The sequence below is a fragment of the Periophthalmus magnuspinnatus genome, chromosome 24, assembly GCF_009829125.3.
Source record: "Periophthalmus magnuspinnatus isolate fPerMag1 chromosome 24, fPerMag1.2.pri, whole genome shotgun sequence".
In the NCBI taxonomy this organism is placed as follows: Eukaryota; Metazoa; Chordata; class Actinopteri; order Gobiiformes; family Gobiidae; genus Periophthalmus; species Periophthalmus magnuspinnatus.
In genome coordinates, this window is record NC_047149.1 from 3559671 (window position 1) to 3582522 (window position 22852).

Sequence of the window (22852 nt, forward strand, 5' to 3'; positions counted from 1 at the left end):
GCAGTTAAAATGCACAAAGTTTATTAAGAGGGATGTGTACGACCGCTCTGCTGCAGTAGGACAGGTCCAGAGGAGGTCTGCGCACTGCTCCGCTCTGAAAAACAAGCAGTTTAGATTGCCACAGGTTTGAGGTTCTATGTTTTACAGTAAAGTTTACCCCTCTTTCTGCCTTTGGCCCCGTCCACTCCTGGATGTGTAGGTGCCCTGGGGTGAGCACACTGCCCCCTGCAGGCACCGTCTGTGTGGTCATTGGAGTCACAGACCACAGCATCACAGTGAATGTGGATCTAAAGAGAGTGATCAAGTCAATGGCAGCTCTTTGAGTTCAGTGAATCATACAAACTGAGCATGTTTTAACTATACTAGCACCTTTATTCAGGCTAGGGCCCCACCCTATCGGCCACATATATTTGATGGTCACTTTAGTTTTCGCTCAAATTATTGAACTCATTGCTTAGCCCTCTACCTAATCTTTGACAACCATGCAGGGGTGTCCAAAATATGGCCTTTAGTGTCAATTACAATCTCATAATGGAAATTATCAGTTGACTGTCATTGCAGCAATCCATACTGTAGCATATCTCATCTAGATCAGAAGCTTCAACTCGGCATTTAAGACAATCATGCCCTAAATATTTTTAAAAAGCTCCACCTGAGCCCCCTCTCTAATTGGATTGATTTTTTCCCCCCCAAACAAGTCCCAGTTAAGCTCGGTCCCCACACTTTAAACATCACACTGAACACCAGTGCATCTCAAGGGAGTGCTCGAGTCCACTCCTTTTCACACTGTGCAGATTATATAAACGTATTGGTGGGATGGATGGGAATACAGTTGTACATGTACAGAGTGGCCCTCGGGCTTACCACCAAGAATGATTCAAATCTTTGCCATAAAGGTGTCATTTCATGTCTGTACATCAGAGGGAGTTGTCAAGACAAAACACTGAAGCCAATAGTTACATTGTTTTCTCATTCAGTAAATCAAAAGGAATAAAAACAAATGAGTCAGTATGTCTGAGGCTGTCAAGATATGTAGTCGATCCTGGTCCTCTCGTGTGAAGATGACCATCTCACCTGCTCCTGGAGAACCTGGTCCTCTCGTGTGAAGGTGAACATCTTGATGGAGAATCGTTTGACATGAGCAGGGATCTGCACACTGGAGTCCTTCTGCACAGGGAGGAGCTGGGTAAGGTAGCGGTCCTCCAGGTTCGCACAGCTACAAACACATTCAAACTCTGGGTCATTGTCATATACAAAACAGGACTGTTTTTGGTGGGGACATCATATTGTGAATTCACAGCCTTTAAAGTGGGACTCAACATTCAACTTTTCAAGTACAGATTGTGCGCCGAGCACTAATCACAGGAAAGGTGAGTGTGACGTCACAAGCCTCTTAAATGCAGTGGCATCAGTCAAATAAACTTGACCAACCAGAAACAACCTCTTCTCCCTCAAGTCCTCCAAATCCCACTTCCCTCAACTCATCCCCCTGACCAACTAAGTGCTACAGGCTCACCTGTCTACAATGATGTCCCATCGTGGCTCAGAGCTCCGGTCCGGGCTGCTTGAGGCCCAGCAATTGTCCAGTACCAGCTCAAGTCTGGTATCAGAGGAGTCCAGGGACACCTCCACATACACAGGCTCCTGGAGGACCTTAGGCACAGGGAAGTCCTCCGGTCCATAGAACCACCCATAGGATGAATCTGACAAAGATACTTGTGTAAGATGTGCAATTTGAATCATGTGCATTTTCCTAGACACTCAGTGGTATATTGTAGGTTCTTTATAATTTGATGCTGTGGTATTTGCTGATCATGATACTTCATTAGCGATACACCATTCACTTTTCCTGTATTAAATTACAGTGGTTAAATGCCTTGCCCAGGGGCACAACAGTGACCACAAAGCTTTGACCACACATAGTTCCACTTTTAGGTTAGAATGTACAAAAGGGTGCATCATGGCTCCAGTGAGGGCTGCAAGTTCAAGTACCATGTGATATCACCCAGGGCCACCCTGATTGCAGCCAGGTTTGTAATCAGAAACACTTGGTAGACTAAAGTTCACTATAGCCCCCAGACCCTCTTTCTGGTCACCTTTGGCTAGCCTCATGTGGACCTGCAGCTGCCCCGTCCCAACCTCTGCAGCTGGAATGCTGCCCGGAGTGTGTCCGAATACTGCACTGACTCTCCCATGCACTTTGTAGTAGCAGGAGACTTTCTGCCTGTGAAGAATAGAGGAGAGGATGTGGGTTTGAGATGGGCACATAAGCGGAGAGGGGGGGCGAGAGAGAGTGAAAGGTGGGAGTGAGAATGGGAGGGTTGTACCTGTACTCTGGGTCTATAGGGGAGGTCCGGGGCACTTTATTGTCCCATTTAGGGTACGACACCCCAGTGCTGTAGTCCAGGCTGATCTCATTCTCATACAACATGTAGTTGTCCAAAAACTCAGAAGACAAAAAATGCCAAATTAAATTCTTTGCCATGAAAATACAGTATGAAAATAAATCTAGACCATAGTTGAATTCTAATTGCAAGGCCTATATAACTGGAAGGAATTGAATCTTTGTCATTGATCAGCTCAGGTCTTTTTACTGGGAGGTTTGACTTTGGTTCAAACCACATGCCTTAATGTTGTGGTCTAGATGCAAGACTTGAGAATTTCACTTTTTGGTGTTAATGTTCAGAAAATTACTATGAAAATCACATTTTACTCTGCTTTTTTTCATATTTGGGATAAAACCTGTTGTAAATATAAACCGGTTTTACTCGCAAACAGTTCGATTTGTGAAAGTTGCACACAATTTTTTTTTTTTAAATTGAATTTTAAAACATTGAGGTCACAACAAGGAGAATTCTGTGGTACTAGGAATGTTAAAATTGAAGAATAAGTTTGGACCACAGCAAAAATGAAAAGTTCAATAAGGAACTAATTTTAGGCAGTAAAAGTCAATACCCCACAAAAGTCAAATGCCCCCTTTTTAGACACTGTAGGCATCTAAACATTTGGATCACCATGTTACCTTTGTTGTTAGTAAACATGTTTTCTGGTGAACAGCATTTTCAAAAGTTTCACTTTGCTCTGTGCCATGTCTCTCCCCCTTCAAAGGGAGGGGATGGGGACACGGTGTCAGACTAGAGCGTTTGCTGTGATAACACTGCCACAAGTGCCATGTGGGAGCATGGGTGATGTAGGCTTATGGGCGGAGCATTTCACAGAATCTTGCAGCTAATCGTAATGAGGGTTTGAAAAGGGCCCAGGAGAGACAGACGATGCTTTATAACTTGCTAAACATTTGCTTAGACTTCTAAAACCTTTTCAGGCAATGAGCTTTCTGATTTTGTACAATACCCCCCTCTAAAACATCCCCGATTAGCAGCAAATATGCTGCACTCACGGTCCTGGAGGTCCCGCAGGAGTCCACAGTGAAGGAAAAAAGGGCTGACCGCTCTGTGGTGCTGACTGGTCCGCAGTTGCGATCCCTCAACCTCAGCCTGTCCAGCTCCAGACCAGGCACCGACTGCAGCTTCACGGCCAGAGCAGTCATCGTGCCATTAGAGAAGCACTCTGGAAGGGGTCAAAAGGTAGGAGATATTGAAAATAATGCCACTGACATAACTCTGAAGGGTCATCAAAATGTATATATTCCAATTATACAATATTGTTGAAAAACATGAGCTGCAGTAAATCAAATGCAACACTCCTATGACTAATTCAACAGTCTACAAATCAAAATAACCAAATATTTCACAAGGAAAGAAAATGTACACATTGATGCCAAAAAAATCTATCACTTAACAGCATTTAATAAGTCTACAAGCAATTGTGTGTAGTCAAAGGTCACAGGGTTAGTGGAGTAGGTCAAAGGTCACTCTGCACACAACCAGGAAGCCACCTGTATCTCACATGACCAGACAATCCTTGCTCCTACTGCTTTAATCATTTTACCTCTTCCAGTGCTGGTAAATCTAGTCATTTTCTTTTAAGTGATACCGTCTTTCCAAAACTTTATTAGCAGTCCTTTATCACTTGTCTTGACATAGTTACATCAACCAAAATACACATTAGATTTTTACCACTGTCACATATTGATGTTAACATACAAACAGAAAATGGATTTATCACAAAAGAGCAATGAAGTTGACATTAGCAGAGATTGCGTGTCTGCCTGCGCTCTTTTGCCAAGGTCAGAGATACACTGCTGTTGGGAGACTAACTGGGATAGGAGCATGTTTGGCTTCTGTGGCTCACATCTGAGATGACAACTTTTAGCAGAAGTTTTATAAACACACCAAGGAGTTATACACTGAACAATCAGCTGTTTGAGGGTGCAGTTGAGACCAGAATGGAAGTATTCAAAGATCTTACCAAATTATTCAAGGGAAGAGGTGCACTGAATGTCTTAATTTCCACTTTACCAACACACAGAAGATGAACAGCCATGTGTTCTGATAGAAAAGGTTTACTTTTTGTCTAGAAGTGTAATTTTCCGTATTTAAAAACCTACTGGGCCTCGCAAATGGATTGTTAGACATTTACATGTGTGAAGGCTGTGTCTCCATCCCACAGGAAACTGTTCTACCTGTCAGACTAAAAGCATTTTAATCTGTGTAAATATACTTAAATTTCCATCACATTTCAACTGTCTGCACACGCATTGAAAAACAATTTCTTTCAAAGGATTGCACAACATTGAGATCTTTGCCCAGGATGTGTTAAAGGGAAATTGCTCACACCCATCGTTTCCGAAATAGCAAAGGTGGAGAGTGCTGACTGACCCACACCATCACTGGCCCAGGACCCTGTCCAGGCCGGTGCTTCAAAGAGGAATAATAAGTATTTCTGCTGCGCCAACCAGAGACCAAGCCAATGTGTCATACACTGACCCCCGCTTAAAGTTTGACTAACATGTAAGCTCTTAGCACCACCAGCACAGTTTATGTTTGGTGGTCAGATAATGTGAGGTTTAAATGCGGTGTCAGTTTGTATAGATCTACCTCTGACCATTTTATTTTTACTTTACCTATTACATATAATGGCATGCATACATTTTTTGTATTCAAACTAGGAACTTTCTTCAAAGAACATAACACTGAAGTGTTCACTGACAGTTATAATGGCAATAAGTCTGATGATTCTGATTATATAGTGGTCAATATTAAAGCTTACACGTGTTTGTCAGATGTAGTAGTAGTAGTATGTTACTTACGCGTTGTGGTGAGGGGGAAGTGGCAGGCTAGGTACAGGTCACCCACAGTCCACTGGTTTTTGGGGTCCCACAGGATGATGTCCAGTCTTGCTCGGACCGAGTCAGATTCCAGCACCTGCATCAGGAAACATTGTACACAATACGGATGGAGGTCAGGATTTACTTTGAATGTAAAAAAAAATGCATCCTTTCAATTATCGCTGTGCCTGGAATGCTCCACAATATGGCCTTAATCCAGTGCATGTTCAGGCCATGAGAGCAATAAAAAAAAAAATCTTTGAATCTTATAATTGTTAAACAACTTTAAGATGTAACATTTAAGATAAACTTAAAACATGCAACATTCATGCATGTTTGGAAAGGGGGGGGGGGGGGGGGGGGGGAAAACAGAACCACTGTAGCCATTAGCACAGTCTGACAGATGTGACACATTGCACTTATGCTGTTGCACCATTAAGGGGCAGATTAAATGAATAAATAAAGTCATTCATTTCAAACAATCTCTGGGTGCCATGCTTTTGTCTGCCATAGTTATCCATGTCATCTTTGCCTAGAATGTTCCACATTATTGCATTAAAGACATCTCAATTGAGACTAGCGCATAATAGACATTAAATAGTGAACCTTTAAGTGGTTTGATTTATGAAATCCTTACATACTAAAATCATTGTCAATCTGTAATTTTAAAGTAATATTGCAAGTTTGTCTTTAGAGCTCTGACAGGTGTTAAAACCCAAATTTATTCAACATGACTTTCAAATGTTTTCACGTCTGTACCTCAAATGCCGTGTCCTGGGCCATGTACAGGACCTCAAAGTTGAAGTGCGTGGCATTTTCTTTGAAGTGGTAATTCCCAGCACTCTCTGCTGTCAGCACCCGGTACCCCACCAGGGTCTCAAACGTCTCAAAGTTAGAGCCCTGGTTTCCATAGGCAACGGTGATGTGGAACTTCTCCTGGTCACAGCTGCCCGACACAGTTGGCAGCACTGGACACAGCAAGAGGGTTAGTGTTGGAAAACAAAAACTACTTGATTTCTCTGCTTAAGTTTAAATGCTTTAATCAACGTAAGTGTTTTTAGAAAAGGACCAAACATGTCCCTTCCCATTTGTTACTCGAATTTATGACGATCTTGTAGGGCTGTAATAGCTGAAATAGTACGGTCAAATGCTCATTTTTAAGAAGCTTCTAATCCATTGTTTTGTTGTACTAACCAAAACAAAAACAGTGGCAACTACATAGACCATGATCCTCCATATCAAGGCAGACTGATGTAAATATTACTGTCATTATCCAAAGAATTTTAGGTGCTTTATTTCATCTGAGATATTTCAGAATGTTTTTACAGGTCTTTATTTTAGAACCCAATACAGCCTATGGGGACTCCCCTTCTGAATGTAGCAATTGACCCATTCGAATGTGGGTGACATAGTGTTCAGCTTGAGCCAATCGAAGCTCAGAGGCAGTATAATAGCAACCAAAGTATCAACTAATCAGGAGTGAGGCGGTTGAAGGTAACACCCCTTCACACCAGCACAGCTGGGAGTGGGCACTTAACAGGTTTGATTTACAGCGCTAGTGGGAGCCACCTCTGAAAGAATTTATCACTGTTCATATCTTGATTTTGAACATTTTGAGACTAAAATGACCAGTCTGGTAGCAGCGGTTACAGAGGGGCGCAGAGTTTGAAAAACTGCCTCCCGGGGAACCAGAAGTGTGTCCATGCTCACTTCCCATTTGAACCAGCTAACAAGTTAGCCATTTCCATATACAGTCTGTCCTAAACTCACCCACGTCGTGCAGGGAGGCCTGCAGCTCGGCACTCGCAGAGAAGGGTGACAGCTCCGGCTGCACCACCAAGCCCAGAGTGAGGGGCAAAGAGTACACAGTCACCAGGGGCTCTGGGTTCTACAAGAGCAAGATACAGAAGCAAACAACCTAAAATATTTGTTTCAGGGGGCACAGCAAAGGCTTTTACTCCTCAGTCATTCAGGTCTGATCCAGACCTGTTTCAGGTCTCATTCACAGGGTTTATTGCATGATTGTGTGGAATACGGTAAAATGCTGCATTTGTCGGAAAAAATGTTTTGGCTCATTGTCAAATGCTGAACTTTTTAGGGCCAAGATTTGTTTTCTGCAGGATCACATATTTTCTGCATTTGTTATTCAATAATTTAAACATTTTTAATTTCAACTTCTAATTCAGTAATGGCTTGGCCTACATGCGATATGCATAAGTCATACTGGATCCAAACCCTGAACCAGCCAAGACCAATGACCTTATAATTTGTGTTTTAAAGCTTAAAGCTCAATTATTGTATTGGGAATACTTTTCATGCAGTTAATGGAATGCAAAACTGATTTGTGAGCATCGTGCAGTTTTCCTGTGCATACAGCAGGTCCATTTCACAGTTGGAGGAGCATTTCTCAAAATTGACTGCTGCATTACTGGACCTCTACAGACCTGTCAGGAATGTTTTGGGCTGGACAATATGGAAAAGATCTGTGTTTTTGAATCAAAAATCAACCACTTAATGGAAGATTCATCTCAACTTTTAACCTAGGCAACTATAATTTTTACCCACACTTCAAAAGTGCCACATTGTAATCCTCCATTACCCAAGACTATGTTTAAAGGCCAGTAACAAATGATTCGTAATGCGTCTTGAGTACCTCTAATTTTAGATCCTAACATGGCTATGCCTAGAACCAGCATTTTCCAGCTTTACTGCTCCTCATACTGGAATCTGTAAATTCTCTGTTGCTAGATGAGCCCTACACCAATCTGGGGAAAAGTGATCAGACATGTGACATTGTGATAAATACATACAGCTGTAGGTAGGAGTGAGTCTGTCCACAGGACACCTCACACATGCTCCCACACAATTCTCCACAAGCCTGCTATAGCATTGCCCCTCATCAAAAACCTAAACATAAGGAGGGTTCGAATTGGGCCCGGGATATATCGCTTAACTAGTCAAGAATCCATGATATCCAAAACCTCTTCAGGCATGTTTTTGATCAAAGCTTAATTCCTCCCCTTTAAAATCTGAAAGTACAATTGTCCCATACATTTGAGAAACTGTTAGAGCTGGACTCACGTGTCTCTTGACCACGTCCTCGCTGAAGGCCAGGCTGACTGAGAAGCTGCGTGTGCCATTGGGGTAGTCATGCTGCTGCACACTGAAGCCTCGCGTCACACACTCCTCCACAGAGAAGGTCCCAGTGAAGAAGGTGATGTTCCTCAGCTCCACGTCCTGAAGAAACGTACCCACCTGGAGCGAGAAGAGCCGCGATGCCACTACCGTCTCTGTGGGGCCGTGAGGGGGCAATGGTTAGGTTTACAATATATTTTAAAATATGTGACAGGTTGAGGGTTATCATTTTGACTTTAACTGGTGTAAACACATAATTTGAAAGTTATTGCAAATTGTTCAGTATAATCCCTCCAAATAGGGAGTTGTTAGAGTTCCTAGCGATGTCAAATATGGAAGAGTGCTGACCAAATGTTCAGCACAATTTGCACATAACTGACAAATTAAACATTTCAGTAGAATGTGTAAATCAGGAGTGTTGGCCAAGTGTATAATATTGTTGGTCAGTAACAGTTATGGAATTTCCTAGTGCAATGTTGTGATTTCTATCCAGGAAGGAAAATTTGTAACTTAAACTGCCAAATCAGTCACTTTAAAATCTTAGTGATTTCAGTACAAAAAAAAAAATTCCAAAAGGCACTTTAAATCAAATTATGTGCATATTCTTTTTTGCTAGAACATAACTGGTCGGTCATTTGACATTTCAGGGTCAAGCTCTTCAGACATGTTTAAAGTTGACAGAGCAAACACTGTGGTGCCATTTAAAATTGGGAGTGCCAAACTCGTGCGGATCCGTTTTCTGTTGGTTTGCCTTTGGATCCAGCAGCCAGTCAGACCTTTACAGCAGCTTTGCACATCTACCAGCACTGTTTGAGACATACTATGGTTTTGTGGCATTTAGTATGAAACTACAGTGGCTTGACAATTTGAAAAAATTCCAGGGGGATGAATACTTTTGCAAGCCACAAAACCACAAATTTAAATATTTTTTAATTTGCGTTATGTGAATAAGTAACAAAATGGTACATAAGTGTGAAGTACACATTATACATTACATATCATTTCCAGAAAAAACCCCAAAAAAAACTGAAAAGTGCAGCGTGCAAAAGTATTCAGCCTTGCTAAGTCAATACTTTGTGGAACTGCTCCAATCATCTTCAGCTGGAACAGGGAAGCTGGTCAGAGTTGATGAAAAGCCCCCACAGCATGATGCTGCCTCCACAGTGTTGGGGATGGTGTGTTCAGAGTGATGTGCAGGGTTCGTTTTTGGCCTAAAATCAAAACGCTACGTGTGGAGAAAAAGTTTGATTTGTCTCATCAGACCAGAGCACCTTCTGCCACATGTTCGCTACAAGTTATTTGGCAGACACAGCAAACTAAATGACTTTCTGGATGATTTTCCACACATTTTGGAAACTTGCATAAAAGTTTAGAAATGTTTGCTGTGTAAATGAGTTGGTGCATGCTTCACTGGCATTTTACTGTAGCAAGCAGCAGATTTAAGAGTTCACCGACTTAAGAAAACTGAACTATTAAACTGCTTGTTTTGACACTTAATTGTAAATACTTATGCAATCCATGAGCCCAATTCAAAACCTGTGGTTGCATCGTGTGGGAGAACTTGGGCCGTTCTGGAGGCCACTGCAACTCACTAACATTTTCGGCTCCCCAAATGACCAGCAGGGGGAATAATGGAAACCCAAACTCACGGTCACTGACGTGGGGGGGGCGTGCCATCAGAGGGGTGGTGATGGGGAATAGCACCTTGTAGTGGGTGTCTACTCTGCTCTGAACAGACCTCCAAAGGACCTCCACCATGGGCTCCACGCTGAAGCTCACGTGGTACTGGTAGCCTGGGGCATGGCTCTGTAAAAGAACACATCAGGATCTTAAAGTGGGGCAGGTACTCCTGCTAGAATTCACTCACTGAGCTACAGAGGCTGCACTAGCACTGAGTCATGATTGATCTGAACAGTCCCTGCCTAAACCCCAGCACCTGCAGCTAGAGGTTTTAGGTTTAAACCCAAATAAGGGAGGGATTGGATAATCAAAGCCAAATAACCTTGTTTTTCAACAGGGGGTATTAATTGGTAACATTTAGATTACCACGTTAAAGACTGTCAAACTCAATTTGACTCATTTTCTACAAATGTAGAAGTTTCAGTTTTGTTTTGAAAATGCTGAGTCTTGCTCTCTCACTCCCCCTTCAGAGCGCCATCACAATGAGCATCTGCTAAAGACAAACCTGAGGTGATGCAGTCGCTTAAAGTTGTGTCAATTTTGTATATTTATGGAGCAGTGGTGGCTGGCAGTCTGTCAAGTGAAGCCCATTCCATTTTATAAAATTCATATTGAAAGGATTATTTGTGTTTTAAAAAACTTAACCAGGCCCAATGAGTGCTATGCCCTAAACATGGCTTCAAGCTGTGTCCCATAAGACCTGGCTTAGTCGTGGTGTAATCTTGGTCTAAACTACAATGAACTGAGATTAGCATCACGAGCTAGCCTATTACTAACTGTTTAGGAAGTTTAAGGTTTGCCCATCTGCGATTTCTATTTGAGTTCCAGGGTGTATTTGAACAGGCAATGTAAAGACTAAAACACTGTCTCTGCATGTAAACTAACCATTAGTATGCCAATGTTATTGTGCGTAAATACACCAGTCTGTTCACACCTCATTCGTACTTTGTAATTTCACATTTAGCTCAACTAAATAAAGGTTATTCAAGTTATGACAGTAAGGGGGGTGGGCACATGCTACACAAACCAGCTCTATCGACTCCCCTGGTTTGCACAGAAGTCTGTTGTCCCAGGCCCAGGATCTTAGGGGCCCAGAATTGGAACCTTTACCCATTATTGGTGTGGGGCTCATGTGAACCTTGGCACCTGGTCTGTTGACAAAACTGGGGGCCCAGGGCAACAGTGGCAGCTTGAGAAAATAAACACCCACGACAGACCTGCCTTTGCTCCTGGACTCAAATCACTCGAGCAATGACGGTGCAGATGAACTGTCCTGAAGCCAAATGATTCTGCACACGCTTGTACAGAATTGTGTTCAGCCCTTACCTTATAGTAGCCATCGGGAGTGCCCACAGGGATCTCCATTACGATGTGGAAGTCCTTGGTGATAAGAGTGTACCCACGGGCAGACAGCTGGCTCGGGTCCAGCCTGTGCCCGTTCATGCCCATGTGCAGCTCCTGGATCCTGGCACCACTGTCCACCAGGGGAGTGACCACACGGGGTATGTGCCATGAGATCAGCTGCTCTGTGAACAGCACGCCACCTACAGGATGGACAAAAAGTGCAGTTACTTCAGTGAATCAGACTCAGTACTGTCACACTGTGCAAATATTACTAGGCTTTGTGGTTTATGCAAGTTTCAAGAAGTGAAGCTCATTTTTATTGTATTGTCCATTTTATGATGAATTTAGAAATCCTTTAATGAAATGCTCACCCAATGCCCTGATGTGTTCTGGTGTAATGACAAGATGAAATCGTTTATATAGAAATTATGCAAACTTGCAAAAAAAACTTTTAAACCTCATTTGCTGCTTCTTCCAGGCTTTATAACATGTCTGGACTATTGTTTGTTAATGGTGTCTTATAAGCCATTAATGGGCTGCTGTGTGGCCATAGACTGCAAAGAAATTGACAGTGATGTCACCCACAGCGTTCAGCTCCAGCCAAATTAGTCCCTATAACTGCTAGCTTCGATGAACTTAATCTGGTGGTTGGAATTCCAAAACTTATCCGGAGTGAGGCTGCAACTCTCTCCCCGCCAGAGAGCCTCACAGGTTGGAAAAATGTAGTGGTTGGTCCTTTGCACAGACTGGGTGAGGGACATGGCTGAGTGCTCTCACCAATGGGACAGGCCGCAGACATGTCCATGACGCTGAGCCCTGTGGGAGTGCTGTAGTACACACTGACCCGCAGCACCTCCATGGGGATCCCTGCCACCTGAAACATGAACATTTATGGAGAATTTTCAAAAACGATGTGGATCAGAAGTTTGGGATTCTGCGTTACAAATCTGAAATTATGACCTCAGATTGTAGATTAAATACAAACTGATATAGGTCATGTTCAAATATTTTGGCAGAGTATAGTAACTAATAAAGATCTTTTTGGCATTTACAAAGAGCCTACTTCCATGCTGCCACACGATAGTTCTACACAAATATACAATAACATGATTCAAAACTGCATCAGATTTGCCAAGTTACTGTGTACAAAGTGCAGTAGTTTCATTAGTGGGACATGCTGATTGGGTTCTGAAGGTCTGTTTCTCTGCTTTCTGTGCCAAGTTGCACCCCCTTCAAAATGGAGGTAGGATGGTATGGTGATAATATGGTAATCCAAGTATGTAATGGGTTATCAATTAACCTTTAAATACTGGTTATTTAATAGTTTCAAAAGAGGGTGGGTGTGTTTTGCTTCTAACCAATTGGAAGCAAAACACACCCAGTCTTCAAATAAAGACTGGTATATCTTTTTTGCATTTAATCCAAACATCTTATAAATACTAGCTGAAGTACCTCTACCCCTCACACTGTGCTCTAAGCTGACTTTTGTCCAGGATTTCCAACAGTCCCCATTTTGGGTGAGTGGGCCTTACATCCTCAGAGTAGGTCTCTGGTTTGTGGTAGGGGCTGCGGACCACCAGACGGTTGGCAGAGATGTGGGCTCCGTACCCGGCCTGCTCAGCCTCCCTCTGCACCATAGGCACGACCTCAGGGCTTTGGAATGTCAGCTTCCAGATGCCGCCCGTCGCCGAGCTCTGGAGGAAAACATTTTTAAAAGGTCCCATGAGTGAAATTGAAGCAGAACACAGCTCCAGGTATGAGGCGGTGACAGCATTCCAATATGGCTCAAAACTCAAGGGTCATTCACACGTTTGGAGGTGTAGACCAATTAATGACGTAGGACAACTCGAAGCTACCTTTTACATTTAGTTCAGTAGAGCTGATTTCTGCAATGGAATTGCCAAATGATTCTAGCAAAAAGGTGAGTGTTTTTTTTAATGCACTAGGTGTTGCCTCATCTAAAAAAAAATTTTTTTTAAATCTGAGTTTTGATTATGTTCTCTTCAGCATGCTGCTCCTGCCTTGCCTCTGCCCTGTGTGAGGTGCTGTGGGCAGGACCTGGCATACTGGCAGCCAATCAGAGCAAGGAGAGGAAGTTTCTTAAGCAGCGCTACAGGTTAGCCTGGTCATTTTGTTTGGAAAAAACATGCTTCTTGATGTAAAGTGTATGAGGTACTCACCTAAACCTCCCATACACACTAGGAGACTTAAATTAGGCTTTTATTACTTTCCTTTCTCAGCCCAGATCATTTAGTTGTGCCAACAGAACAAAATCAAGGTACTGTTATGTTCTTCCAGAGACAAAATGTGCAAAACGGGGCCCATTTCTGACAAAGTTTTGACTCCTCGTCTCATGATTGAGCCCAGGAGAAAAATGGAAAATCACCCAAATCATAATGTAAAAACATTTTGCCCTTACTCAAAATATCTTCAGAATACAAATACAGTCTTGTATGTACAAGATTACAGGGCAAATTTTTGGACAAAACGAGCCCTAACCAAAAGTTCCATACCCCAGGAATGGCATTCATTTGTGGATCATCTTTAACACTGGAGCCTTTTGGACCTGTGGGATCAGCCGGAGAGTCAGGCACAGGAATGTGGTGAGACACCTGAGAAGATAAGAAATATTAGTCCAGAATCCATCTATTTTAACAGGTTCTTAAAGTCTAAATTAAATGTAATTCTGAGATTTTAAATTTCACATGGATAATTTCTTGATGAGCCACAATGTTCATATGTGGCATCAAGAGTTCCATTTAGGATTATAACCAATTGTACGTTTTGCTGCTAAAATGACTACAGTCAGGAAATTTTAAACATTCAGTTTATAATTTGCACATTTTAAATAGTTAATCTGACACCTGCGGATAATCGTTATACAGTAACTGGAGCACACACAAGCACAATATGTCATCCAAAAAGTTTTCCAAAATTGCTTGAACAAGCCAGCTGGGCTTCTGAGTTATAAAACTGCAGTGCCCAATGGAAGCTGACATCTCCATAAACACCACCACAACAAAGAGCTGTGAAGTTGTCTGCACCTCCCACTAGCAGATTATGCTGGTGACGGTGAAGGCAGGAGTTGATCAGCAATATGGAGTCTTGAAAATTAAAGATCGCTTAAACATACACTAATCACTCCAAATGCAAGTTTAAAATGGACCCATTAACCTTTTTTAACCATATTAGTTCCTCTTATTTACCCCCTTAAGTTGTAACAGTTTCAGGTTCATGCTAGGCTTTTAATAAATGTATCTGCAATAGTGTGAGACCAGGGAAGCTGTGTGACATTTGGGATATAGGAATATCATTTCACTGTTAAACACCCATCTCTTCAAAACGGGAAGGGGGACACAGTGCATTAAGATTTTTGGCTGTATTCATTTTGTCTATATGCCCATCAGGGTGGTGGGTGGGGAAAAAAGGTAATCAGATTCTAATCTGTATATTTGCACCCGAGACTGATACTTTAATAAAAATTTGATCATAATCATTTTTATACAGCCAAAAATTTAAAAAAAAAAACATGCGTTTCACCTCTTGACTGTACCATATTCACCTACTTAAAATCAGACCTATTCTTCAAAATGAGAAGCATGTTTGATCAATCCATCTTATTTGGCTTATTTTCAAGACACCATATTGCTGATCAACACTTGTTTTTAACCACAACAGGTACACTCCCACTGTAACGCACTTTATTCTCCAGTTTTCTTAATTGGTGATACTCGTAGGATTCAACAACATTGTGTGGACATTTTGGTGCAGGTGAAAAAAAATTTGTTGCCCACTAGTGATCTTCAGCCATCCATAGGTGTTGCGAGTGTGTCATTTTAGCACTGTAATCTGTTCACTGTAAATATGTGGTGGTTTGTAACAGCAGCTGACATTGGTTATTCACTGTATTGTTGAGTGGGTTTGTGGTTGCCCGGAGGCATGTGACCAGTCCCAAGCTCGATCGTGGCAAATTTAAACATGCCCAGTGAATCACAGTACGATTGTGTAGAAGCAGCCACCAGACTTGCGTCTGCTACTGTTGAAACGGTGTTATTGCTGCAAGCGTTTCTAGTATTTTTATACTCCGTAAACTTAAATCCAAAATAATCCATACTGTATTTGCATTATCGTTTTTCACCAGGGCTCTTCATGTTATGACTTCATTGCAACCCAATAAATGAAGAGGGATTGTCTCTGATCATTTAAAGAGTGCAAAAGAGGCGCTCACAACTGCACGGCTTGTTGCTGTAAACGTCACAATGTCAGCTCCCACTGGGCACTGCAGTTGTCTAATGTGGAAGTTAGCGGACTTGTTTCTTTTAGATGAATATTGCAATTTAAAATGTAACAATGATCCACGGGCCTTCATAGATTATAATTTGGACAAGTATAAAGCAGACAAGCACAATAAGTCTTTAAACCACAGTGCTGGTGTAGGTGGATCCCATACCTCCATGTAGTTGCGGTCACAGAGCACCTCCCTCGGGGCCCAGCGGGAGAAGCTGCAGGTCTGCTGCACATCGTGAGAGATTACCTCAGGAGACATGGAGTTAAACATCTCCAGCCTCAGACCCAGCTCAAACGTAGTGTCATCCTAAAACAGGCAAAAAATACAAACTTTAAGCAAAACCCAACTCATAGTATCCTAAAGCACAACAGGCAGAAAACATACCTTTAAACAAGTGAAATCATTTCCTTACAACAGCTTCAGAAATTGTGTAATCATGTCATTGGGGTTGAATGATGGCATCCAATTTACTCTTGAGTCAATTTTTGTGTAATGTGAGCTTTAAGCCATGTTAAAATGTTGTCCTCTCAAAAACAGACCTGGTGTTGTGTTGTTTCATTCACCCATGTTTGGAGATGTTACAGAACAATAAAGTGTTACTCAAAGCTCAAAATGCTCTGTTCCACCTTGTGATGTCAAGTGGCAGTTTTAGTAACTTTAGTTCACTAGAATCATTTCAACCCGGAATTTCTAAACTACTGAAGGTGTATGGAGTTTAAAAACAGTAGCACTTCCTGTATTATCACATGACATCACAAGGTGGAACAGAGCGTTTTCAGTCAGAGAAGCACTCAGCCCAAATCTGCAGGGTTAGTGTGTTAAACATGTGAATGAAACAAAACTCCAGGTCTGTTGGTGACAAGGAAATTTGGCTTAAAGGGCTTATGCCGTTTTTGATGAACAGCATTTAAAAAACAACGCTTGTGTTGATGTGGAGATGAGCTCACAGTGTTGTGGACGTAGCAGCCCAGCAGAGAGGCGTAGATCCGGGTGTTGCCCCAGGGGTCAGACTCCATACTGTACCCACAGCGAGCAGCCAGGGCGGGTGTGAGCAGCACGCGCTGACTGCCATCTACACAACACAAATCTTTAGCATGGATACTCCGATTATCACAGTAAGAACCATTCTCCCAGAGCTCCACAAGACACATGAACATTTAAGTGGCTTTTGCACTTAACAAATTTAATCATTTCAGTAAAAAAAAAAAAAAAATTGAAATGGTAAACGGGTGAACAATTTCATTAAGTTGTTTGTTTTAATAGGTTGTCCTTTTAAACATGGAGGCTGATTATTCCAAATTGACACAGCTTTGTTTAAACTTTGAAGCATGTGGCATCAGAGCTGGTGTTTGGGTCAGTCTTTAGGCTAAATGTATTTTGTCAATTACCTCTAGAGGGCGCTATGTGCTTTAAAAAGGCACAGCAAACTCACATTTGTTGGCAGTTTGTGGAGGTACAGTTTATTGTGAATGGATTTACCTGTATTGTTGCTGGAGCTTCCATACTGTATAGTGTGTGTACAGTGTGAGTGATCTGCATTGCACAAAGACATACAACCTTACATGACCATGTCTTTACACACGGGTCAACCTTTTCACTCAAAGCTGCCATCTCAATGTCTGGATCATTCAGCTGCTCTGGTCCTATGTCGACCTTTTGCCAGAGTCAGCTGAGGGTCTGAGAAAACTAAACACGTGGACGTTTTAAACTAAACCAGTTTTCAGCTCATTGTGGGTTTACACTCAGCCCGTCACTGTTCAACATGAGGGTCATTATCATCGGGACTTTCCTTGCCATTTTTCTGTACCAACACAAGATCTGAGCCTCAGAAAGCTGAATAAATAAATTCTATGCATCATCATAGACTGCAGTAAATGTCAGACTGCAGCAGTCTGTTTAACCATATTTTTTATCCTTTAATTTATGGCACTGACTCAAAAACCCTTGTTTTCAACATTATCGTCCATTTTTCTTCAGCTATGTATCATACCATGTGTGTAAACTAGGCCCGTCACATTTTTGTTCATATTTCATAACTCATTTGGCAGGAGGAGCTTTTTGAAAAAGACTGCTGCACTTTATGCTAGAGTCCCAGCTGCAGTCAGTTTCATAAAGATAGTATGCAAATGCACTTTGCACTGAAACTGATGTAGTGGACTCTCTGAGAAAGTTGCTCAGATTGCCAAGGACTTTTGCCTGGAATATTCCACAGTATCGCATTACAATTGTAGCCTACCTCTTGCATTTAGTCAGTATAAAAAATTAGAACTCATGAGCTCAAGTTTGGACCTCAGGCCGAGAAGAAAAACAAAAGACGACTGTCGTGCCATCTCAAACTAACATTTTGGTGAAGGGTTTGCCTCAAAAATCATAGCAGTTAATACCCTCTTTAAAAAAGGTCCACTAACATAACCTTTTGTTTTGAAAATGCTACATTTGCCGAAATAGTGTATTAACGCAGAGAGCAAAGGGAGGGGAGACTGTCAAAAAGGGAAGTGAAACTTATAAAATATTTTAAGTCACTCCCCCTTCAGAGTCACTATAACACAATCGGCTGCATCTCATTAATGAAACTACTGCACATCACATCAGGATTGTTAAGTTGCTGTGTACAGTTTTGTATCATGTTTTTTTCAATTTGTAGAGAATTGTGTGATGGTATGAGTGACGTAGGCTTGTGGGCAGAGCCTTGTACTGCTAACCATAAAGAGGGTCTGCATAGGGCCCAGGAGAGACCATTAGATTACTCAACAAAATGCATGGCATCTAAAACCTCAGGCATGTTTTTGACGAGAACAATTTATATCATAGAAGGCTTAATTTTTTTAAAAGCGCAATACCCTCACCTTAAGAAAATAGTTTAGCAGTTGGAAATGTCAGTTTTCCTGTTTGATTTATGTTTCAGTAAGCCCTTTAATGTTCTCACCTCTTAACCACATAATCCAGGCACAATGATCAAATTTTCAAACTGCTATTTTACTTGTACTCAAGTAAAAACATTCAATTACACGTTTCCCTCTGTAAATGCTTTGGCGTACTCACTGATGGCCTCCACCTCCAGCTGATTGCCCACTGCCAACGCTTTATCCAGCGACAGGCGCATTAGGTTCCCCAAACACTCGGCCCTGAGACCACTGCCTGCAAAAAACAGTATTAGACAGTATCACACGAGAACATGCAAGATCAGCTTTATGACAATCCCATGTGTTTCTCCAAGTCACATGAGGAACAGCCTGACATAAGAGGCTGTCTAATGAGCGCGCAAATCTCACATCCATCTAGAATTAGGCATTACAGGCAATAATCAGGAGACCAGATGAAACTCACTGGACTATGAACAAAGTTGGTCTTATTGCTGGGTTTCAGATGACATCACAGCATTCTACACACCACGGACGGAGCAGCCAAAATGTATATAGGTATAATGCAGGTTTTTGTTGTAATACAAGTTTATTTCTATGACTAGACCCATTATCAGGTTCAACATTTGTGAATTTACCTTTTGGACGCTTCATGGCAAAGTACAGCGTAACCAAAAGGGAAAATTGTCTCTTGTTTCCATCTGAGTGTATGACATCACATTCAACAATCTGAAAACTACCAGTGATGTAACAGTAATGACGCGTGCGTTTTAAAGTGTGTCCACCTGTCCAGGGGCTCTTTTACAGTATTAATGTATTTGCACATGGTCCCAGACAAATGTGGAATAAACTAAACCGCAACTCAAACGGTTTCTTACCTGTCTGTGAACTGAGCTTCAAGTTTGGCCTCGCCTGACATACAAGAATCACTGCGGCCAGCGACTTCCACAACAAACTGCAACGAGAGGGAAATGGAGACAAGTGAGGCATTCATCTTTATACAGGGGAACCCAATGAAAACACTTGGGCTTTTTCATGAGCACTGTTTAAAATGCAATATAAACAGGGGGGGAAAAAAAATCAAGTCCATATAAAAACAGGTGCAGATGTGTGTATAAAGGTTTGGTAACAGTCGCAATTTAATATTCTAATAAAGTATCCACTTTTGCATTTCCTTGCAGTGTAGTCCAGTATATACACACATTTAACTAAATAAAAGGTGTCGTCTCACACAATTATTCTGATGAGGCCAATGTAAACTGACATTTGGCCCCTGTTAACATTATGGTTGCTAGGTAACGCTTATGGGGTTACCTCTACATGTCACATCTGCTGCCAGTGTCCACAACCAGGAAGTACAATCGTCTAGGCCTGGGATGTCCAAACTACGGCCCAGGGGCCAAATGCGGCCCTCAGACCAATTTTTGTTGGCCCTCATGTCTCCTCCTAAACTGGCCCAATTGATCAGGAAGTATTTTTACTACCAACTGAAGAGATTCTACCTCTAACATCACACTGCATTGTGACAGACCTAAAAATAATCTTAAGTCTTATAACAGTAAAATGGTTCTTTTAAAAACCGTTAAACGCACCATTTTACATTGGTTTGTGGCCCTTTGTGGACACCTCTGGTCTAAGTGCATAGGACATAACGATGTTAGTGAAAATGGGAATGTAACAAAATTTTACAAAAACAGGGCTCATATTGCAACATTGTCTGATCTGTTCTAATGCCGTTTCCTCAAAAACAGAACTGGAGTTTTGTTCCATTCACATGGTTAACACACAAACCCTTCTCTCAAACTGTGGTGGCATTTTACATCTTGCCATAGGGACTGCAGTTGGAAACTAGCTGTATAGCCAATACTGGCGCATTTACAGAAATGTTGATTAATGTGCATTGTCCCTATTCAAATAAACTAATTAAAAAAAAAAAAAAAAGGAACACATTGGAATTACCAATCTACAGAAGACGCAAATTTGAAAGCCACCACTTCATAACGTCACAAGGTGGAACAGAGCATTTTGAAGTTTGGAGATGTAGACAGTGTTACTCAAACATGTGTGAATGAAAACGACTCCAGGTCTGTTTTTGAGGGGGGAACAGCATAAGGCTCAAAGCTCACAATAATCATTTTTGCATAATATAGGACCTGTAAAATGCACAGGTTCATGTTTTTGGTGGGATTTTACCATTGGTGATTGTTTCAGTTTTCTATTTTCAAAAGTTGAAGTACAAAAATACAGGATGTAGTAATTATAACCAAAATGCAGGGACAAGATATGCACAAGACAGACATTTTTCTGACAGATTAAAACCTTAATTTAACAAAATAAAAGTGTTGTCTTTCATTAGTTGGGCAACAGGACTGGCTCCAAATGTGTCATATCTGCATTGAAGGATTCAGTTTCAAATTTAAAAACTGGTGAGATTTTTAGTCGCATCTCAAATATTAACAGCATTTTAGTGAAATGACAGTCCAACCTGTCTGCGCACTAACAGCACGTCCTTGACACGAGCAGCTGATCTGAATAGGAACAGATTAAATGTAGAGCTAGCAATTTGAAACTTGTTTGCATCTATAAAATGTAGCAAAAATGTTTTCATATTAAAAAATTAAATGACCATTTTTAGAATACTTGGACAGTGGTAGAAGTACTCAGTTCTGTTGCTTAACTAAAAGTACAGATACCAGAATAAAAATACAATAAAATACTCAAGCAGATTTCCTTTTTACTCCAAGTACATTTTTAAAAAGGACTTTAATACTTTCACACAGATTTTGAGATCTTACTAAGCTTCAAATGTAGTGATTTTGATGATATTTTGAGAAACAATTGTTCTAGCTTTTTTTGATCATGTTAAAAATAAACCCTCAGCCTTTTCAGCTGGTCTCAGATCATTAGTTCATTCAGTTCAAAAATTTAGTGGAGTAGAAAGCACAGAATCTGCTCTCAAATGTAGCCAAGTAAAAAGTAGCCACTTTAAATGTACTTAAAGTTCAAGTCCAGTACTTCACAACTCTCACATTGCACCACTACATATTTGATACAAAAAATATACAGAGAGGATTTTGGACCTCATTTAGTATTTGAATAAACTAGATCTGATTGAAAATTCAAATTTTGCACAATATTTCAGACATCAAAAATCCAAAGTATTTTGCCTATAGTGTCTCCTTTTAAAAGTAGACACCTTTAGTTCGTTACATCAGTGTTTAATCTGCCAGAAAAACACCCACCACCACATGTGCTGCAAAACCAAACCATGTCAGGATTAGAAAAAGTTTAAACATACAGTATAAAGTGTGTTTAGGGACTTACATGTAGCCAGGGGACTTCATATTGGAGACAAAAGTAGCAGCGTCGAACAAGAGGGAGAAGAGAAAGACCCAGACAAAGCAGCTCCTCAGGGGGCGGGGCCTAAAATGCACTCACATCTGTGCCTAATGAGCTCTCACAGGTGTCACTCATCACAGGTAACCAGGGTATTAGCAGTTAGGAGAGTGACCACTAGAGGTGCAAGACTTGAACCAAGAATACACAGATCACTGTTAGCGGATTTCAAACGTATTTTATATAACTATTATTAATTTGAATGTTATTATTAGAATGACTTTATAATCCAGGTTTTGATTTAAATTCCTGAGCATAATTATGAGTGGTGGAGTAAATAAGCACAAACACACAAATTCATATACCAGTGTGCACAGACATTGGGGCAAAGTGGGTTAAGTGTCAACAGCGTTCATCTGTGGGAGCTGGAATCACACCGTCAACCTGTGAGTCAGTGGGCAAAAACTACCAACTGAGCCACTGTCACCCCATCAACGTCATCATCAACGTCATTTCAACAAGAAGTGTAAAAGTGTATCTGTCCTTAACTTAGGTGGATTTTGTAGTGGATACTTTTTACTTCTACTTCATTACATTTGAGAGCAGTTTCTGTACTTTCTATTGAACTGAAAAGTAAAGAAAAACAGCTAGAAAAAAATATTGATTCAGTTGTTTCTGTTGAACAAAATTCAACTCAAATCTGTATCAAAATCACTACATTTGAAGTTTTATAAGACTCAAAATCTGTGTGAAATACTTTTACTCTGTATGTACATTTTTAAACAGGTACATTAATACTTCTACTTCATGTGATACTTTTACTTTTACATGCGTATTTTTTTGCTCCAGTACCCATACTTTTACATAAGTAACAATATTTTAGTAAGTCTTCCACACCATTCTCTATTTTTTCCCTTCAGGCACTCTAAGTTTAGTCTCATCATTCTTTGAGTAAAGTACATGTGATTTATGTCTTAGTAG

The 22852-nt window shown here is 41.1% G+C and overlaps 1 protein-coding gene across 1 annotated transcript; it reads right to left on the reverse strand.

The window, feature by feature from the left end:
• zpax1 (zona pellucida protein AX 1) lies at window positions 1-21969 on the reverse strand. Its single transcript, XM_055232435.1, has 21 exons — window positions 21860-21969; window positions 19414-19490; window positions 18717-18812; window positions 16622-16746; window positions 15837-15980; window positions 13900-13998; window positions 12919-13080; window positions 12164-12260; window positions 11369-11586; window positions 10012-10168; window positions 8309-8517; window positions 6998-7115; window positions 5987-6195; window positions 5210-5324; window positions 3398-3567; window positions 2328-2446; window positions 2097-2224; window positions 1517-1703; window positions 1075-1216; window positions 158-287; window positions 1-94 (listed from the first exon to the last, which is right to left on the reverse strand). The coding sequence occupies exons 1-21, from the start codon at window positions 21877-21879 to the stop codon at window positions 24-26; spliced, it is 2793 nt and encodes a 930-aa protein (XP_055088410.1). The 5' UTR covers window positions 21880-21969; the 3' UTR covers window positions 1-23.
• Window positions 21970-22852: the final 883 nt, after the last annotated feature.